At 29.8% G+C, this 20,804-nt stretch overlaps 2 protein-coding genes across 3 annotated transcripts; one reads left to right on the forward strand and one right to left on the reverse strand.

The window, feature by feature from the left end:
• Positions 1-1,913: 1,913 nt before the first annotated feature.
• On the reverse strand, positions 1,914-7,334 carry LOC123218029 (putative hydrolase C777.06c). Its single transcript, XM_044639200.1, has 10 exons — positions 7,009-7,334; positions 6,789-6,930; positions 6,438-6,565; positions 5,285-5,432; positions 5,089-5,194; positions 4,116-4,174; positions 3,277-3,312; positions 3,084-3,193; positions 2,915-2,976; positions 1,914-2,502 (listed from the first exon to the last, which is right to left on the reverse strand). The coding sequence occupies exons 1-9, from the start codon at positions 7,194-7,196 to the stop codon at positions 2,919-2,921; spliced, it is 975 nt and encodes a 324-aa protein (XP_044495135.1). The 5' UTR covers positions 7,197-7,334; the 3' UTR covers positions 1,914-2,502; positions 2,915-2,918.
• A 9,450-nt stretch (positions 7,335-16,784) lies between these two features.
• LOC123218815 lies at positions 16,785-19,502 on the forward strand. 2 transcript variants are annotated; one of them, XM_044640461.1, is made up of 8 exons: positions 16,785-16,896; positions 17,035-17,549; positions 17,631-18,067; positions 18,157-18,230; positions 18,321-18,374; positions 18,705-18,794; positions 18,898-19,074; positions 19,188-19,502. In XM_044640461.1, the coding sequence occupies exons 2-8, from the start codon at positions 17,077-17,079 to the stop codon at positions 19,224-19,226; spliced, it is 1,344 nt and encodes a 447-aa protein (XP_044496396.1). In that variant the 5' UTR covers positions 16,785-16,896; positions 17,035-17,076; the 3' UTR covers positions 19,227-19,502. The 2 variants fall into 2 exon arrangements, with proteins under 2 accessions (XP_044496396.1, XP_044496395.1); XM_044640460.1 differs by lacking the exon at positions 16,785-16,896 and having other exon boundaries at positions 16,934-17,549.
• Positions 19,503-20,804: the final 1,302 nt, after the last annotated feature.

The raw sequence follows: 20,804 nt of genomic DNA on the forward strand, positions 1-20,804 counted from the left end.
AATCTCTAAAAGTCTATTTAAACAAATTAAAAAAATATCTTTTATTTGTTAAAACTAAATAAATAAATAAATATTTTATTTTAAATTTAATGAGTTAAAAATGGTTGTTTTGGCGAACTTAGGATGAAAAATAGGTTGTATATGTGCTAATGTCATTTTGCATATTTTACTTTATTATTATTATTTCTTTAATGAATTAAACATATTCATTTGGAATTTATGTAACCATCTAATTTTCTAATAATCAATTCATTATTAATACAATGATTTAGGGGTAATTAAGATGACAAAAAAATAATTATCTTCAAATGAAAAATATATATTTATTATTATTTCTATATAAATATTATATAAAGCCCTGCAAAAACTGACAAGGCATCATGTGTTATAATATGTTATTAAAAAAAGAAAACAACAAAAGCAAAGGGAAGACTAGTCCCGTCCCGCTAATCGCGCCATTCCTTTTTAATAAAATAATGTTTAAAGAATGAATCCGATTCCTCGGACATAAACGGCGATTATTTGGAGAGATGTGAGCAGTCTATTTTATACATGTCTTATATATTTACTTGATGATTCACTTCAAATTTAATGATAAATTTTGTAATCAATTTCTTATTTTATATATATAAAATAAAGTATCAATTATTTAATTAATATATTTAAAATTATTTTTGTTTCAAATATTAAAATATTTGATTGTTATTAATAATTATAATAATAAATATTTAATATTATTTAAAAAATATATATGATGATTTAAAAAATGGGTTAAACGAAACGAACTATAAATTAATGAAATAACGGATTTAGTTGCTCATCCAGTTTTAAAATATGGATTTAGTGACAATAATTTTGGCTTGTTCTTGTTAAAAGAGAATACTTTGTTATTTTAATGATAAGGAACTTCACCAACCAAATTTATTAGAGTCCCAATTGTCTTAGCTTTCTTACATGTGGGACACTAGAGTATGACCAAGTTTGTGATGTTAAAGTTGTCATCATGTTCAAAGTTCAAAGTTTCAAACATTATGGTCATGGTCAACACTGTTTTGGAAGAATTTAGGGAGGGTCACTTTTCAAAATGATACCATCATCAAATGCCAGTCCCGCCTTTTCTTTTAAAGGCCAAAAGAAAGACTTTTCCCAAGCCAAGGTTTAGTATATCTCCATTTTTCACCCACTAATTTTTTAAAATTAAAATTAAATTTAATAAATTGATGGACATCTGAATTTTAAAAATTAGTTGATAGAAGTTGAGGATATATGGGAATAAGTATTTTAGGCTATTTTAAATTATTATTGGTGCTGGAGAGGACAGAGAAAGTTGAACCTGAAATTAGGTTGTGGTTCATATAAAACTTGATGGGCTCTTGCTTTTTTCTTACTTTCTGGGGCTCCATTTTTTATGCCCTTTCTCTGTACCATGGTGCTTTAAAATATGAGCAATATCATAAATAAATATATACTGGTAAATAAATCATTAAAAATATTTTTTTATTTAAAATTATTAAATCATATAATAATATATTATTTATATTTTAAATTATATACACATAATTTTATTATTAAAAAAAATACTATTATGGGTCTGCAAAGTCCGGAAATCCCCATTTTGGTCTGACTATGGATACATTTATACCTCAAGCTAAGGCTATAAAATTGTACATTATGGTTTAATAAACTGACTAATGATAATACCACCTGTTTGTAACATAAAAATGATACAAATTCGTTTTCTTTGAAATTCTTCTTGTTGTTTATAAATTTTTTAATTTGTTATTATTTGTAACCACATGTAGATTTGTTGCTTTTTTCACTGAAATTATTGGAAGTGATTTATAATATCGTTAAAGAATTATTTTTCATCATTGAAATTCGAAGAATCAGATTTGAAAATAAATGCTACTCCGTCGCTAAAATATTTTTGGGTTTTTTAGAAATTTGATTTCCCATGGCTTTACATTTTACAAAATCCATAACACAATGCCACATGTTACAAAGCCTGTCAAATGATAGAACGCACTGCTCTACGAAAGCCCAGTGTGTTATGACACATACTAATCTACAAAGCCTTTCATACCATGTCACCATTTGTACTTTCGGGTTCACTGCCGTCCAAGGGTTACATCATATCTTCTCGCAAGCCTTTTTCACAATACATGACTCAAATGCATTCCAATATAAACACTAAGTAAGAGTAAATTCTCTTCTCTTTTTCCAGGACCGGTGGACCCAAGCCACTTCAATTGGACAATTCTTGTGAGTTAAGATGAGATACTATTATCTATAATACATAACATTTTCATATTTTAATCTCTTTCATCCAAATATTTTAAATTGTAAAAATGTCTATCAATAATAATGATAAATTTTTACTTTCCCCTGAAAAATTGATAGTCAATATAACCTAAAATAATTGAATGCTGACACTAAAAATTATGACTCTTTCCATCAAGTGGGGTGAAAATGGTATTCTTCTGCCCTTTACTTCATATTGACCTGTTTATACAAAAATGGGGAAAAAAACTCAGTCAAATTTCTAATACTAAATAATCAATGCTTATATGTTACTTTCAGATTCATATTGATTATGCATAACTGCGATTCTCATAACAATAAACAAAATGTGCATGTTATGATTCACTCCTCTTAATTTTAATTTGATCTAAGAATGTTTCCAGATCTAGCTTATATTTAAACTCTAATTGATCTATCTAAGAACCATGGGTATATTTATTAAATGCCTAAAATGCAATGCTTTATATGCATACAACATAACACACCAAGAGTTGGTCAATGAATTCATCAAGAAAAGTGATTCTATCTTCAGATAGACAAATAACATAACGGGTCTGTATGGCATTCTCTTTCCAAATATGAACTAGATATAAGTTTTAAGTAATTGTCTAACCTCATCATAGATCTATTGGGATTCTCAGACCATCGTGTGCAAGCTGAACTGGGATTCCTTCCCTACATAGGATCAAAGAGAAAACTTATAGTATCGGTTTCTTTTACAAGATCTTTCCGCAAGTATGGAGAGAGATTGTTCCAAATTTTAAGTAACAGTGAACATCTACCTTCTAGACCATTCTGCAAGAAACTCATTGTCCTTGTGGTGATCAAACTCATGAGTCATTCCAACTAACAGAGCCCGCTTAGGACATAACCTTTTCACAGCTTCAAGAGTCTGCCAAAATACTAGTCAATGTCACAAGCAACATTCAACAGTCAATGAGTTTACATAAGAGTTTCTGCATTAAGTAACCAAACCTGTGGAAGGCAGAAGTGAGTATTGTGGGATCCTTTCTGGAAAGAGAGAAAAATGGAAACAAAATGGGAAAATTATTTGATTGTCAAAATTGCAATAACTTGAAGCAAGAATCATTTATGGAAGAAGCAGCCGGGGCAGTATACTAACTTTTTTAGTCTCTCATTCTACTTTTGACTAATATATAAAGACAATGGAAAAGTATTCACCAACTTGCTACTAAATGTCTCTTGTAAGAGAAAGGTGATGTTCCTAGCCTTTCTCTTCTTATGGAAAGACAAATATATGAGGCTAATGTCAGCATATGGTCTAAAATGGTAAGAAACTTAAAATGATAAATTGATTTAAATTTTACCACTTGAAGAAGTTCAAGATATTTATCAAAACAATTCTCTTACACGTAAATGATAAATGTTAACTTACCGCTTCAGGTTTCTAGACAAGTACCTTTGAGATACTTCTTAGGACAACTCAATTATATATACCAAAATGGTTTAGAAACAGATACACATTGTTTGCAAGAATAACATAAATCTGTACTTCAGTTTTATTAAAACCCTTGGAACTACCATGATGGTCAACCAAATAAATAAATAAAAGATTTGAGGTTCTGAGGCTCCAATTATTTCAGAAGGAAAATTATATCCAAGCAGCAGTATTTACAGTATCATTTATTTAATATCACTAGCAAACAACAGGTGATTTTTTGCCCAAAAGATGCAATATGCTAACCTCCACAAGAATCAAAATTTTCACAAAAAAAAGAAAAAAGGAAAAACAAAAGATATCCTTAGAAGGTAGTCAAAATAGCATCAGAAGAATTGTAAACTTAATGACTGACCTTATACAATGTATCCAAGATAAGAAGATCCAATTGCCCCGCACCAGATTTCGAAATTACTGCAAAAACATACTTTTCTTATTGAAAGAACAGAAAAAGCTTCTCATTTAATTTTCTTTTGTAACATAGAATATGTGTTGCAAATTAAAGTTCAAGCTTTTAAGATATGTGATGCACTCTTTTAAATCTTAGAAGGTAGCCAAAAAAACTGATTTATATTGTAATAATGCAGGCAATTTGTACAGAGAAAACCTGTATTAAGAATGTAACAACTCCTTAATAGACAAGGTGGAACTCATACCCAAACACGCAAAAATAATAATAATAAAAAAAAGGGTGCATCAGCCACAACGACAAATTAAATAATACAAACGTACTAATCACTGTTCCTGAGAACTTTGGCCCAATCATATTAAAGGGGTTAAGGAAAAAGTAATGTCCAGAATTTAGGCAAAGCCCGAAATTCAGGAACTTCAAGGAAGATAGAAAAAATGGAAATTCAACTTTAAGGCAATTCAGAATTTATTACACATGTACTAATCTTTCATATGCAAACAATATGTGGAGTCCTCATAAGAATTTGAAATGAGCATGGAAACATAATGGATGTAAATGTCTACTGAACTTCATTAAATATAAAAAAACCAAATCCCGCAAAGCATACAATTAGACCCAGAATGGCAGACTGTTAGGAATAAGACTTTCTTGGACCTTTTGTAATTTATATGCACAGAATAAATGGGATTGGAACAAAATTGAGGGCATGAGCAATTTATGAAATAATAACGGAGGGGGGCAACATTTTAAAATATTTATAAAATTACATATAACCTCTTTTAAAACACCAAGAACTTATGTGGCTCCATCACTGTGCCCATTGTCACTGCCACAAGCATGAGACTCACAATCTACACAAACAACTTCAATCAAAACATATTAGCACACAAGCAAAAGGAACTAAATCAATACTCACCATATTCTGTGCTTGAAGGAATGCGGGAAACATCAGATATATAAGCAACTCTACATTTTTCACCAAAGAGAAAGCCCAATGAGACATAATCTTCTCCATGCATTACCTATATTCAGAACATAAACAATGAGAGAAAAGACACAAATGAACAGGAGAGGATAATTACCATGAACAACAGGAACTTAGAGCACATAACTGGAAGGGGAATAAGTTTTAGGCCTGAAGCAACAAAAGGCTTATCACATTGTTCCTCAATTATCTTCCAGTCAACTTGTGCCACCCGTCTAATTTCTTGGCCTTCTTTCAGTTTCTTCCTAATCAAATATGGAAATTTCACCGATACACTGTTCCAAAGGTCAAACCAACTCAAATAATAAGTACTTACAAGCGATGGTAAAGTTAATAGTAAAACGTTAGCTAAAAATGCTAAATATTAGACCACATAAGCATATTTGAACATTCGCTGAAGCTGACAAATACAAAATACAAGTTGCAGTACATAGTACAGGGCTTTGCTATGGTACTAGGCCAATAACATTTTACCGGGCTGATATTCAAGAAACAAGAATTTATGTCCCATTTACAAGTCACAAAATTTTTCATAACAGAAAAACGTTTTTAGTTACTCATAGATGTAACTATTGTATTAGACAGCATAATCATATCTGAACATTCCCTGCAGCTGACAAATACAACATATAAGTTCCAGTAAAAATATGGGGCTTTGCTATGGTACCAGGCCCAGTACCATTACTGGCTGATGTTCAAGAAAGAAGAATTTATTTTTTGGTTACAAGTCACAATATTTTCATTTGAAAAAAAAAAACTTTTTAGTTACTAATAGATGTAACTATCTTATACGGTCACCAAAACATGGTTATCTGACACCAAAACATCACAACTTGCAACCAAAATTTCAGTCTGGTACTATTACGTTTGTCAATATCACAGTATGAACAATAAAGTTAAGGCAGGATGTCATTCTTCTCTGAATATAACTACAATGCTCATACTATTAATAGATGAGTCAAAATACCTTCTTTTTAAAAAAAAAAAAATTCTTGAGGAGAGTTTTTAAAAAAATTCACAAGCAACTGAAAATATATAATAAGACAAAAGCAATTAAGAGAATTTAGTCTTTTGACGTGTCAGTTAAAAAGACCCAATTAGGTTACTTGTAGTCAAAAGAGGGTGAAAATATACTTGCTGTACCAAACTTAATAAGTGCCAAAAAAACACATCGGAAGAACAAAAGCAAGAGTATAGCAGGGCAAGGGAAAACTGAAGTCTGTACAAAAGTATGATGATTATAGAGCATAACATCCTAGGGCTGAATACAGAACGAGTACCTCTCCATTGCAAATTGAGTTAAATAAACAGGTGTAGGGTCAATATCATTCGTGGCACTATAAGGCTGCACACCACGAATATCATCCAGACCAAGAACTGCATCAGCATGTTCATGAGTCAAAATAATCTGCATTCCACATAAACCAAACTGAGAAATGAACATCAATGTAATGTGATTATCACACAAACAAATAACAATGTTTATTTTAATGCTCAAAGTTGTTAATTAAGTGCGCTGTAGGGTTGAATTTGTTAATTTCTAATCCTGTAACTACAAAAATTAAGTTTTTGTCAGTGTTAGCAAACCCTAAAAGCAAGAAAACATAAATAGAGAAGAAATGAAAACTGACAGAATCAACTCGTGGAATCTTATGGAAGGTAAACCAGCGAAGAACTTGCTCCCTGAAGGTCTTGCCAACATCAATTAAAATGTAGCTATGTTTATCATCTCTCTCATTCTCACAGTAATCAATCAGAAGAGAAGTGTTACACCTGAATCAACATTCGAATTCGATTCAACCAACTGAAGTAAACGAAGAATGATCTGAAAAATTAAAGAGAAAAGCATACCTGTAATTAGGATTAAGATGAGGCGGGAGAGACAACGCCTGGGAGCAGACGTTGCAAGGAGGATCTGTTGGCTGAATAAGGCACATTGAGTTTGGGAGAGCGCTGGAACAACCCGTACCCAGAAATATCAGAGACGATCCAGTCGATACGACCCCGTTTTCGATTTCATTCTGCATCACTTTCTCCATTCACAATTCACGAGTGAGGGTGAATGTAGCAGAGTAGAAATTAGTACTTATAGGCAGGAAAACTCTAACATTCATAAAGCCACCGATGAATGCTTGTGAGCCACGGTTCTTTTTTCCTCTCCTTTTGGCATCCAGTCAGGAATCTCTATTTAATGATCATATTCGGTGTAGGTGGACTCTCAACAAAATCTATTGAGTAATTTACATATTCCCTCTTAAGATTGACCTAAAATCTGGGGTAAGAAAACTTTAGTTTAATTCGTAAACTCGAACTAAATTATTTAAAAATTATAATTTGATTTAGTTTGATTCATAAAATGATTTAATTTTAAGTTAAAAATTTTCTAAATTTTTTTTTTAATTTAGGTTATAGTTTGGACAATTTTTAAACTAAACTGTAAACCATATTTTTTTATTAATATATATATACACACAATTATATTTGAGAAAATTTTTCAATAAATAATTAGGTTTATAACCTGTTTTTTTATATTTATTTTTTCGTTTTCTTTAAATGTATATTGTATATATTTATTTTATATATTTATATTATGCATTAAAAAACTATAATTCAATAAATGAATGGTTTTCAAATGTTTAAACTATAATAATCGAATAGTGTATAATCATTTTATTATTATATTAAAAATATTTAGGTCTAAAAAAATTATTTTTTTATTTTGTTTTAAAATTAATAAATAATAATATTATTATTTTACCTTTAGACGGTTACTTTATTTTTACATGAGTTTGATTTTGAATGGGTTATTTATGCCATTTAGAGGTGGAAAAATGTTTTCAGACCACACATTAGGTGGAAATACAAAATTTGCTCAAATCTAGCCCGTAACTCATGCAAGTTTTCTTGGATGGATTAACTTTTTAGCGTTAGATTTGGAAAAAGAAAATGTCAAATGACTGCAGTCCACCCAAGTTTTGATAGAATGTCGAAGTTCTACCTTCAAGTTTGAAAAAATCTAATTTTTCACCTCTATGTCAAACTCGTCTATTAGTCTTAAAAGTCATAAAATACCTATGTTATTTTATCCAATTATTATGATAGCGGTGTAATTAAACATATTTTGGCCCGAAGGTTTAAATATCACAATAACATGTTGGACTAAGTTGTGAATAATATTATGTGGTGTAAATATTATTTTAAAAAAACTTATTAAGGGCATATAAATATTTTTCCTATCTTATTTAAAAAAATCATATTCACCCTATATATTTTAAAAACTATAATTATATTTGTAATCTAATATTTACATATCTAATTTGTTGTGTTTTATTCAATTATTTGAGATGTAACCATCGATTTTAAAACTATCAAGAAACATATTAAAATTTTAAGAAGATTAAAAATACTCCCAAATTTTCTGAATTTAAAAGTCCCATGAAAATTTTTTAACATTCTTAACATTTTTTTAAATTACAATTGATATCACAAACATATTATTATACGTCATTTACACGTTTATTTATATTATTAAAATTTTATTATTTTTAATTAAATTAATATTAATTAGGATATAAAAATTATTAATAAAATTTTGAGGGTAGAATATTATTTAATTTGAAGGTTTTTTTTTTTTGTCTTTCAACCATTTTATAAAAAATTTAAGAAGGTTGGACATTGTCATTCCATCAAACCTTAGAAGAGAATATTATTTGGCCAAAAGAAAATCATTTTAGTCCAATTGGTATTACCTTTTTAAGCTCAAATAATCGAAGTGTTTGATGAATAATTTTTAAAAGAGTAAAATGTTATTTTTTACCAAACGTTTGTGAAAATCAAGCTTCACCCTTTAAATTTAAAAGCTATAAAATACCACCAACTCAATTCCGTTAAAAAAAAAATACAGTAGAAGGGCAAAGGGTCATTTCCCTTCCTAAATTTTTCAAAAATTTTTATTGTTAGATCATCAGATTGAATGAAAAAATATGTGAATGTAGTCAAATCACACTTGATTAGTGTGATTTTAACACCAACGATTAGATCACACCTTTCAAGGTGCGATTTCAACACAATCACATCTTTTCGGTTATAATCTAGTGTAATCATACTAGAAAATGTGTCATCTAACTAAATTCACAATAAGCAGGGTGCAATCTAGTAAAATTGAACATTAATTTTGATTTCAACTGTTAAATCACATCAAACGATAGATGAAATTATAACAAAATAGTGTGATCTTATTAGATCCAACAAAATCACACTTTGGTTGGACTAATATGACAAAATTATACTTTTTGGTGTTATTCCACCTATTAAATTCGATCAGATTGTCAATGACTCTTTTGAGTTATATAATAATTTTAAAAGCGAAATAGTTAGATATAGTATGATAATTTAGTTGTCGAACATTGCGTTAGGATACTTTTTAGTTAATGTAGTTGTGTTTTGGTGAAAATTTATAGTTTTCAATTCAATGTGTCAGAAATGTGATTTCCTAAACTTTAGTGGGAAAATGTAAAATAATCCTTAAAATTGATTAAGCATTTTAAAATATAAGAATTTGTGTGTATGCGTGCTCATGCTCTCTTGAATGGACTCTGATTAGTGGCCTCGCTTCATTGTTAGTTGTACATAAGTTTATACATCTTACCCAATCTTACTAGTTGATGCCCACAAAATGCCTCAAATTCAATTTTAAAAGTGCATTCACCCTCTCAATCTATCCAAATATCTACGAAAGAAAATTGACGAAGAAATGTAACATGAATTCCTTGAGTTTAAATAGCTTTGGCCAAAACTTTCATATGAATCGTGAGTCTTAGTCATTAATGATGAACTGAAATAATTTTCAATTCTTCATTATATGCTTGAAAAATAACCAAGGTGTGTCTTCAATAGTACATAACTTTGGTGCAAATATAAAGGTACTATACTTGCAATATTGGTTGACTACCAAAATGATCAAACCACACCTTTTTGAAATCGGCAATGTAGTGATGAAGTTCATTCCAAATATTCACCTAAGGTTAGTTTTAGCAATGGCTCTAGCAATCCTTGTGAATGTTCCTTTTTTGACTTGTCTTGTTGACACATGAGAAAAGTCCTCACGAATTGCTTTACATCATCTCACAATTGTGGCCAATAATTGGATAACTCTAGCAAACTCTTGTGCGTCTTTACCTCAAATGATCTACCCATTATGTGATGAAAGCTCTCATATCTCATAACATAAACTTGTTAGCCCTTGGTGTAAATAAGACTATTGTCAACCTAAAATTGTTTGGTCTTGCTCTTATCCATTAGCTTGACAAGTTGTTTGGCTAACAGATCATGTTGCATCCCCACTCTTATGGTTTTAATAATCCCATCATGCGACTTATTCATAGATGCTAGTTCAACATCTTTTGGGGAGAATCTACTTACCTCTTTATGGAATTCCTTCAATTCTACAACAAAACCTCCTTAATTTGGCTTAAATTTCATCTCTTACCTACTGATTAATAAAAAATAAACAAAAACTTGAATTCTTTTAAACCCAAGAAAATTAGGGTTCTAATTTCATACCTCAACTCCTATAGGACAAGTAATTTTCTTGGTCATCAACAACTTTATTCTTGAGTGAGCGTCCAACATTCAATACTTCAAATTTTTTTCTTCGGGTAGTATCATGAATGACCATTTGAATGAAGTCATTCCTTGAACGAGAGCAAACTTAGCAAAGGAATGACCATTCCTCTTTGGTGGAACAGGCTGGTGTTATAGACACTTTTTACACAAACTTTGCACTCTCATATTCTAACAAATTGGTCATGATGTAAATCTTGTCTTAAATAATTATTATTACACTTAAGTCATTTTACTTAATTTTGTCACTTCAAAGCACACAAGAGTTCAACAATATTAAACTATGATTTTATGATAAATGAATTTGATCAGAGATAGAATATCATCACCCATTTTTACTAAGAAATTGAAAGTGAAAGAAACCTTTGGAAGGCAATAAAAGGGGAGAAAGTGCAGAGGTAACAGATAGAGAAATAGAAACAACTTTCAAAATGAAGGGACTAATCAAATTCAAGAGATATCCATGGAAAAATATCCTTCTCCTCCCTTTTTTCGGAGAAAAGGAGATCTGTGTAGTAAAATTTGTTAAATCACAACTACCAAAGAGTTTTGATATAACATATCTAGGTGAAGCTATTGTTATACTAAGAACAAAAACAACTATAACTTTTGAAGGGATTTCTTTGGATAAACGAAGTTCCATTGAAAAGATATTAAAGAAATTTGGATATTATGAATCTGAACCTCTTGGGACTCCTTATGACTTAAAATAAAGTTAAATAAAAAATGAATATATATATTTATAAAGTTATACCGAATATTAATTTCAATATTAATGATATATATTATTATATAATTGAATATTATTTTTATTAATTTAAATACATCCAATCAAGATAATGTAATAGCAACGATTATGAAAGGAAATACTTAGATATTTTCTCGAAAGTTAAGACGGGGCATTTTTCAGTGCAGAGGCTGATGTTGCTTAAATTTTATGCTTGCTGTTGGACATACTTGAAGAATATTTGATGATTCTTTCATGGTGCTGCTGTGTCTGGAAATAATTATGGTGTGGGATACAAAGTGAACTGACAATACGTTGTTACTTCAGACCACAAGAATATGCTTGGGACCCGAAACTTTAATTTTGTTCTTTTGACAGATTGTCTTAGGGGATATTTTAAGTTTAAGTAATATTATATGTGTGAATAAAATATATAAATTTATTCGTAAAATTAGATATGATAATATCTGATTGAATAATTTTAATTTAAAAATAAATAAATAATCACATCACCAAATTACAAACTGCTATCTCAATTTATATAAATAAATTAACAAAATTTGTTTACCTGCATAAGTTTATTCTTTCGGTTTCTTCTATAGTTTTTTCATGATACCATGTGATACAAACACTTTAATCTTATTAAATGATAGATTTTTTCTTTTTAATAAATTAAGAATTTAAAAAAATATATATATATAAAATACAAAATACGAGTGATATACCCAAACAAAATCATAAAAAACTCGTAAAATATACAAAATGAATACACAGACTCCTAAAAACAAACTTAGGAAAAGTCACAATAGAATAAAAAAGAGCACATAGACTCAATACAAAGACTAACTTGGAATTTGCTAAATAACTCAAATCTGAAGTAAAATCTCATATCTCGGTTCCAAGACAACAATTATTACAAATATCAAAAATAATTTCTCGATGATGCCTACAGTGTTGATAGAACATTTGATTATTCTTTTTATACCATAGATAGTAGGCACAGATAGAAAGACATAATCAATAAAGAAGGTGCTAAAAGTCCCTCGGATGCCTGAGGTGCAAAGATGCTAGACAGGAATTATTACATGATAGATATTAATGCTATGAGGCCGAACCCTTAGCCCTAGTTTTCAAGCACAGATGATACATTCTATCAATACCTTTTTATTGTTAAGAAAGTAAGCCAACTTACATTAACACAAGTTATATCATAAGAGTGCAGTGTCTGTAGCTTATAATATAAAACAAAATGAACGTATCTGATATCTCAAATCTTAAAAGATGCAAGTATAAAAATATACCAGTGTGTTAGTATTTTTACCAGCTGAACTTTAGGAATGTCACTTCATTGACAGTTTCTGCGAAGATGGGGAATGAGGTGAAGTTGCTTTCCTTTCAAGGGATTCAGGTCCATCTTTATGATAACATACATGTGTCTGCTTTGTTGTCAACTCAGTGGAGATATAAAGCCATGCCCATTTCTCTGAAAAATAATAATTAAGAGAATAAGAAGTGGGGCGCATGAACGAAATTAATTTGCAATTTAGAGATGGCTTAAGTGATAGGCAATATGATATAATATGAAAATGGAACTTGTCTGCTCCATGGCCGACCTCTTAGTATTGTTCATTCATCACGCAACTATCATTAATTGTATCACTCCCAATTAAGTTTTTACTGCATTTTGATCTTTTCTTGTATCTATTTAATTAGTAATTAACAATGGGATGTTAGTAAGAACGATCCTACACGATAAGGGTGATGTTTATTTGTGTCATAAAAAGGTTAAAAAATCGTTTTACGTTAAGTTTGCAAAATTGGTTAAGTATAGTTTATACGTTTTTAAGTCATATTCTGTATAAAGATATATTCCTAAAGAAAGGTTTTTCATTAACTTAATTAATTTTTGAAAAAAAGAAAAAGTGTTGAGTATGACTTAATATTACATAGTCGAGAAAAGTAAATTCCTTTAATAATTTTAAATCATAATATCACTTTAAATTCTACTTAGGTATAATATTATATATTCAACATAATATTATCAAGAGCATCGTTATACATATTTATTTTTAGTACATAAATAATATAAATTTAATGTATTATTATGTGATTGAATATTATTTAATTTTTAATTCAAAATTATTAACTATTTAATAATATATTTATTTATATATTTAAAATAAGTATATATATTTGTATTGATATTATATATTCGGTATTGGGTCTACCTTTCTTTATAACCCCTATTTATTTAAAAAATAAATAAAAAATCTACATGCATTAATGGGTGAAATGCTGTCAAGAAAGAGTGCATCTAATAATAATGGAAAGCTACTTCAAATTTGTTGGGTGCTCGTTGGCATTGGATTCCCAAGGACATTTTCCTTCCTTTGAACACTCTAGAGATTGGACAGTCTCCTTACAATGACACATGATAATTTATCAATTTTGCTTGATATATGCATTGAATTCACATGTTTGTGGAGATATTCTGTATCAGGTCCATGCATTGAGCTATTGTCATACTACTGCTTGTTTCTTATGAATGGATTTACTTATTTGTTTCATGCTTCATCTTTAACACCGTAACAGGAATGATTAAAAATAATATTACATATATATACTTTTAAATATATAAATAATGTATTATCATATAATTAGATATTATTTTATTCAAATTCAAACTCATCTAATTATTTAATAATATATATTAAATAATATATTCATCTTTGTATTCAAATTGAACATACATGATTATTCTATTGGAAAGCATCAAGGGAATTATTATTATTATTATTTTATGGGAAGTTCTTTATAACTTTTTGCTGAATTATATTAAAAATACAATATATTTTTGAGATCTTTATTTTAAGTGTTATAGAAAAAATAATATTATATATTCCATCATAACGTTGTATCATTTTATGTGACTTTAATAATGAGGTAACACCATATAAAATGAGAAATTATATAAGATTTTTAATTATTGATATAAAATACAAGTTTTATATAGGTATAAGTGAAAAGAAATAATTTTTAATTGACAAGAGAAGGGAGACAAAATAAAAAGAATGTAGTGGTGCTTAATTATGTATGAGGTTGTCACATTAATTGTTGTGATGAACAATAATAACAATAGGTAAATTTAATTTTAATATATGAATGGGTATATATTTATATGTATTATTAAATAATTAAATAATTTTAAATTAAAAATAAAATGATATTTAATTATATAATAATATATATATGTATTAATTTATATATTTAAAATAAGTATATATATAATATTAATGTGATAATAATAGGCTAGTGAGTGTGCGGTTATGATTTATCGAAATCGATTAAAGGCATGCATTGTCTTGTCCCATTCCCACCAATCACTCATCTTTACCCTCACTTGCCTTACTCCGTCGGGTTAATTTTTTTTTTTTTTGGCCACCTAATTCTACTGTCCCGTCCTTTTTTATTCGATTTTCCAAACAATGATTTACTCCATGGCTTGATTACTGATTTAATGATTAATCTTATCCAAAGTAAATATTTAATTAGATACTTACCAAAGAATTAGAAATATTTACCGTTGAAAATAAAAATCACATTCTTAATTATTTAAAGACAATATAATTTTAAGAAAAATTATGGAAGAAAGACAAATTTAATTATATTAAGATGGGTTATAAAGTTCCTTATATTATCTTTCATTAACTTCATTCATTATTATTATTATTATTAAGTTTGAAAATATAATTTTATCACTTTTAATTTAATTCAAACGTTAGTTTTAACGAGTTAAAAGTTATTACAAGATTATATTATATAGTTAATATTAATTATATTTAGAAAATTCAATCTTTCCACTTTGCTTCCACTCCTCCTTTTGTCTTTCTCTTTTCTTCTTATCCGTTCAATTGATTAATTGATTTGTGTCTTCTATTTATGTATGATTTATTGTTGTTTGTTGCTTTAATTGGTTGATGAAAGGTTAAAGTTGGGATTTTGAGGGTGGTGGTGATGGTAATTTGGTGGTGGTGGTGGTGGTTTGTTGGTGCAATTCCAACTTAATTGTTGATGACAATTATTGACAACTATTTCACAAAGGATTTACCATAGCAAGCAAAGAGAGAAGAAAGTCTCAAATTCGTATTGATGGTAAGACTTGACGTAGGTCGGATATTGTTTTTTAATTTCTTGGGCATTTGCTTTTGGCACGACCTCCCTTTCAAGTAGTTCAAGGGTGATGGGAAAGTTTTGTCGTTTTTTCAATAAAGTTTTGGCGTTTTTATTAATTAGGGTGAAAAATATATCAATAATGTTTTAGAGAGCAAATTGTATTCAACTTTAGGAAAGATAATAAAAAGGGTATTTTTACCCCCTTTTTTTTTTTTTTTTTGGTCCAAATCAATCATAAAATTAAATAGATTTTACTAACGGACATAACCTAATTGTGTTGGGAGAAAATACCCTTACGGACAAATCTCGGTTGAGTAATAGTTGTTCTCTCTATTATTTTCTGTGATTACCCAAAGTAATATAATATTACTTATTTTATCTTAAATTTAAAATTATTTATTTACTTTATAACATATATTAGTATATACATTTTATGTACCTAAGTTTTATTGAATTGCCTATGCATATACCAAATTTGAGCATTAGAGTCCTTTGTCCAACAAATTAGTGATGTCTATTTATTTAAATTTTACATAATTTAATATAAATTTAAATTTACAATTGAGTAATGTTACTCTTATAAAGTATAGATGTAAGGACTAGTATACAAAATAGTGTGATTTATGAATTAATTAATACATCATTTATTTTTTATTTAATGAATTGATTTTATGTTTATACTCTCTTAATTATAATGTAATAGACGCTCTCTAAAAGTAATATTATACTTTAGAATTAAACTTTTATGAGTATTAAAATCATAGTTATAAATAACACACGATGCACATATAATAAGTTAATGTAATATAAGTAAACATATCATATGATGCGATATAATATATATTATCGATATACTTTTTAAAGAAAATAATGATGTAGTAAGAGTATATATAAAAAATTTTAAATTTTAAAAAATAATGAATATCAATTAAAATTTTTTATTTTTTTTAAAATGATATTATACAATATAATATGATATAATATTTAATACATAATATAAAAAAATATTTTTTAATATATAATATAATATATAATTAGATTACTATAATTAAAACAAGGAATTTGTTGTTGAGGCAGGGCAACATATAAACCATGCAAATTAGTACATTATTTTCCCAATAACAAAACCAAAAGTAGCCGTCCAAATTAAAGCTAAACATCAAACACATTAATTCCTCCCACTGGGGTCGCCATTCTCCATCCAAACCTTCTTTCCAGTTAAGCAAACACCGTGCCAACTTGTGTTTTATATGTGTGTGTGTGTGTGTATATATATGTGTATATATACACACATCTCCACTCTCTTAATCAATAACATCGTTTCTTCTGAATTTAATCTTCTTTCTGTTATGCAGTTTGACTGAATGAGCATTTAGTTTTAGTGAGCGAAGACAGTTATGGACGAATCGTGGCGGATGCGAATGGGATCATCAATGCAATCATTACCGTCTAGAAAATCTATGGCTGAGGGGGCGACACGTCACTCTTTCACTTCCACGACTCTCTGTCCCGAAGATTTCTCCGACGTTTTCGGTGGCCCACCACGGACGCTTCTTTCTCGGAAATCCTCCGCTGACTTTACCAGCTCCTCTTCCTTCTACACTGAGATATTTCGGAATCCCTCTCCAGAGTTGCTTTCTCCGCCGAAAATGAGGGGCCGAGTCTTGCCGGGCTTCAGGATTCCAGTCAGGTACGAAGGCTTCTACGACGACGTTTTCTCTTACAACGGAAGGAAATCAAGGGAGAGGTCTCGGCCCAAGTCCATGTACAAGTCAAATTCCTCGTCGGTATTGAGCTCGGAGGAGCTGAGTCCTCTCCAGCAACCGGACGGAGATGATGTGGCATTGTCTTCCTATGCTTCCAAGCTCAGGTACAGGACAAGTTTAATATTTAATTTCTTATACTAATTTGGAGAATAGTTAAGAAAAATTGTGGTAATTGGGTGGTCCAGGCCGATCAACGTTCCATGTAGATGGAACTCAGGAGACGATGAAGATGATAAGGTTGAGGCAGAGGCAGAGGCAAGACAGGATGAAGGTGAAGGGATGGAAAATGAAAACAGCAATGAGTTTTGCCGAAGCTCTTATTATTATGGATTTTCAGGACGTGTTTCATCCCCAGAAACCATTATTAGTCTTGAACGCAGTTCATTTCCAACCATAAAAGTGTGTCTGGATGATTTACAGCTGATAAACTCCCCTTCTTCTCCTGCTGCCTCATCACTACTTTGTCAAGAAGAACAAGTAATCGATGATGATGTTGCGAGTTCGTATGTGATCGAGATCAATCCTGACTATAGAGATGGGGCTGGCGAAGCAGTCTCCATTGATGAAGCCATTGCTTGGGCCAAGGAGAGGTTTCACCAACAACCCAACCAAGTTTCTAATGGTATGCTTCTACTTTTATTTCAAATTTCCAATAACAATTTTCTAATTAATTATATTGCACTTGTTCTTAGTTTGTTGTTATATATGCAGAAAGGTCTAAGGCTAATGAATTGTTAGATCGAGAAATTCAAGGACATGGAACCGTGCGTAAGCTTTCTTCCATGGTAAATTACCCCCACAAATTAAGCTTAATTAACCATGTTAGTTTCAATTCAGGCTAATCCATTAATAAACATCCCTCCTACTGATGACAGGGCGAACAGAAGAATTCGACAACTGAAGAAGGAAAAGAGCAGTCAGAAAAAAATGTAAGCTCTTGAATGCTTTGTCAATGTTCGAGTATTAAGGCTGCATGAAAAATACAACAATTAGGTTTTACAATGTGTATGACTATATAGGATAAAAAATACACGTTTATTCTACGTACATGCATCTCCAACCTCTGTATTTTCGTATGTCAGCACTTAAAATGCCAATATTATCATGTTCTGGTATATGGGATCAGATGAGTATTTTTCCCCTTCTTTTAGATTGTGAACAATTCCAATCATTGGCAACTGTGAACTAAAATTTTCTGTATAAAGATATAGGGAACTAAATTGTGTAATACATAATTTCGTTTTTGGCAAAAACTGTAGACTGAAATGGAGGTTTTGGAAGAAGAAATAAGATTGTGGGCAGCTGGTAAGGAAACCAATATCCGTTTGCTGCTTTCAGCCCTGCATCATGTAAGACATTTAATCTTTAGTTTTGACTGCTGTTCTAATATTAACCCAAAATTAATAAATAAGCTTTCATAAGTTAATGGCCTATAAATATATATATATTCAGATACTATGGCCCAACAGTGGTTGGTACGCTGTTGCCCTAACACACCTCATCGATAGTTCACATGTGAAGAAGGCATATCAAAGAGCAAGGCTGTGTCTCCACCCAGACAAACTACAGCAAAGAGGAGCAACACCCCAACAAAAATATGTTGCAGAGAAGGTCTTTGCCATCCTTCAGGTAAATTTGCCTCTGACACATGACATCAAACTATATTTTAAAAGATTGGCCATGTTAATTTTCCGAATTGTAGAATGTGAAAGCAGTGTCAATGACTTATTTTGTGTTTGTAGGATGCATGGACTGCATTCATCTCTGAAGGCTTCCTCTAAGTAGTGTTGCATTCAAACCGTGGGAACTCAGCTTTTGACCAAATGTGGAACACTCTGCTGAAACCTAGAATCTAGTCCTGAATACTGTTGGTATCATGTTGATTTATATATAATAAAATTATGCGTACTTATTTTAAATTCACAAATATATACACAATCATGTAATAATATACATAAGTGTGTACCTATTTGTGTACTCAAAGTGAGTATACATAATATTATTCAACTTTATAATGTATTCCAACTATATATAGAGATTGCAATTTTGATTTTTGACTTGGTTTGTTTAAAATATGGCATTATCTAGACTTCTATTGGAGGTGTGATCTTCTTGGCTGTATGCATATGCTGAATCCAAATACTCTCCATAGTAATTTTGAGTAGATTTGGGATCACTGTAGCACAAACTTAATCAATATTTATTTATGTAGAAATAATTAGCTTAAATGATGTGTGACTACCAACTCGAAAATTATATTTTTAGAGTAATAATATATATATATATATAGATATATATAAGTTGTACAAACAAATTTACACAATAACATTAATTAATGATTTTGAAGTGAAATAAAAAATAAATAATTATATCACTTAATTACAAACAACCACTTCAGTTTGTACAGAGTAGATAGATTTATTTGTACTTATATTTTTTTTGCATGAGATTTTGACAAAGTGAGTTGCACAACACAATAGAAACTTAAGAACTTATGGCATATAGCCTAAGGCAAAACTATAGTGGGGTGAATATACTTCTTTCAAAATCTTGCTACAATTTTCAGTGTTGCTGAAAATTAATTATAGTAATAATTAATCATCCAATTTTGATTAATCAAAGTTTACTGTTTAATCATTAATCCTAACCAGTAAACTGCTCTATAATTAATCATTCTATGTTTAATTAACACTCCAAAACATATTACATTTTATTATTAACCTGTATTAGATTGATCTACTCAAACAAATAATAAAAATTACAATCATCAATGGGATATCTGTCCATAGGTTTCCCATAAATCTTGGTGGATCCGTAATTTGAAACTATTATACACTTGCATGCATAAGTATTGAAACATTTTACACTAACCACCCTCAACATTATCGTGGCTAATTTAAAGAAACAAATCATACCAAATTAACCTTTTATACCTAAATTAGAGATGGTAGTAGCTCATATCTGGTCGACTCCAACTTTGCCCACCATACCTAGGGACGAGCTAGGCTTAGGCTAACTAATTGGTTGGCTTTCACCTAACTATGTTGACCTACTAGAATTAAAGGGTTAGTGAATGGTCCAAGGTCCCCTGAATCATGCCTTCGTGGGCCTTAATGGGTGCCAAATAATATTTTTTTAAACATTTTCTTAATTTTTTTATTAATATTTAATATTGTTTAATGGATTATGTCAAACTAGTCAATAAGCTTTACCCCAAAGCCCCAACACAATCCACATAACCTGTGGTCTTAGCATGCTCAGCAATTTTGTTTATATACAAGTTGTTTGGAGTAAAAAATAATTTAAAATTCTCTTAATTTAAGACCTTAATAAATTATTTGAATTTAAATAAAATGGAG

This window comes from Mangifera indica, chromosome 6, assembly GCF_011075055.1.
Source record: "Mangifera indica cultivar Alphonso chromosome 6, CATAS_Mindica_2.1, whole genome shotgun sequence".
Lineage (NCBI taxonomy): Eukaryota > Viridiplantae > Streptophyta > Magnoliopsida > Sapindales > Anacardiaceae > Mangifera > Mangifera indica.

Excerpts from the sequence above, each read along its gene's own strand:
- LOC123218029 (XM_044639200.1), bottom strand. The coding sequence starts at position 7,196 with ATGGAGAAAGTGATGCAGAATGAAATCGAAAACGGGGTCGTATCGACT. Across the intron at positions 6,931-7,008 it reads CATCTTAATCCTAATTACAG|GTGTAACACTTCTCTTCTGA; the intron begins GTATGCTTTTCT and ends ATGTTGATTCAG. Across the intron at positions 5,433-6,437 it reads ACTCAATTTGCAATGGAGAG|TGTATCGGTGAAATTTCCAT; the intron begins GTACTCGTTCTG and ends CCTTTGGAACAG.
- LOC123218815 (XM_044640461.1), top strand. The coding sequence starts at position 17,077 with ATGGACGAATCGTGGCGGATGCGAATGGGATCATCAATGCAATCATTA. Across the intron at positions 18,795-18,897 it reads TGCTTTCAGCCCTGCATCAT|ATACTATGGCCCAACAGTGG; the intron begins GTAAGACATTTA and ends ATATATATTCAG. Across the intron at positions 19,075-19,187 it reads AGGTCTTTGCCATCCTTCAG|GATGCATGGACTGCATTCAT; the intron begins GTAAATTTGCCT and ends TTGTGTTTGTAG.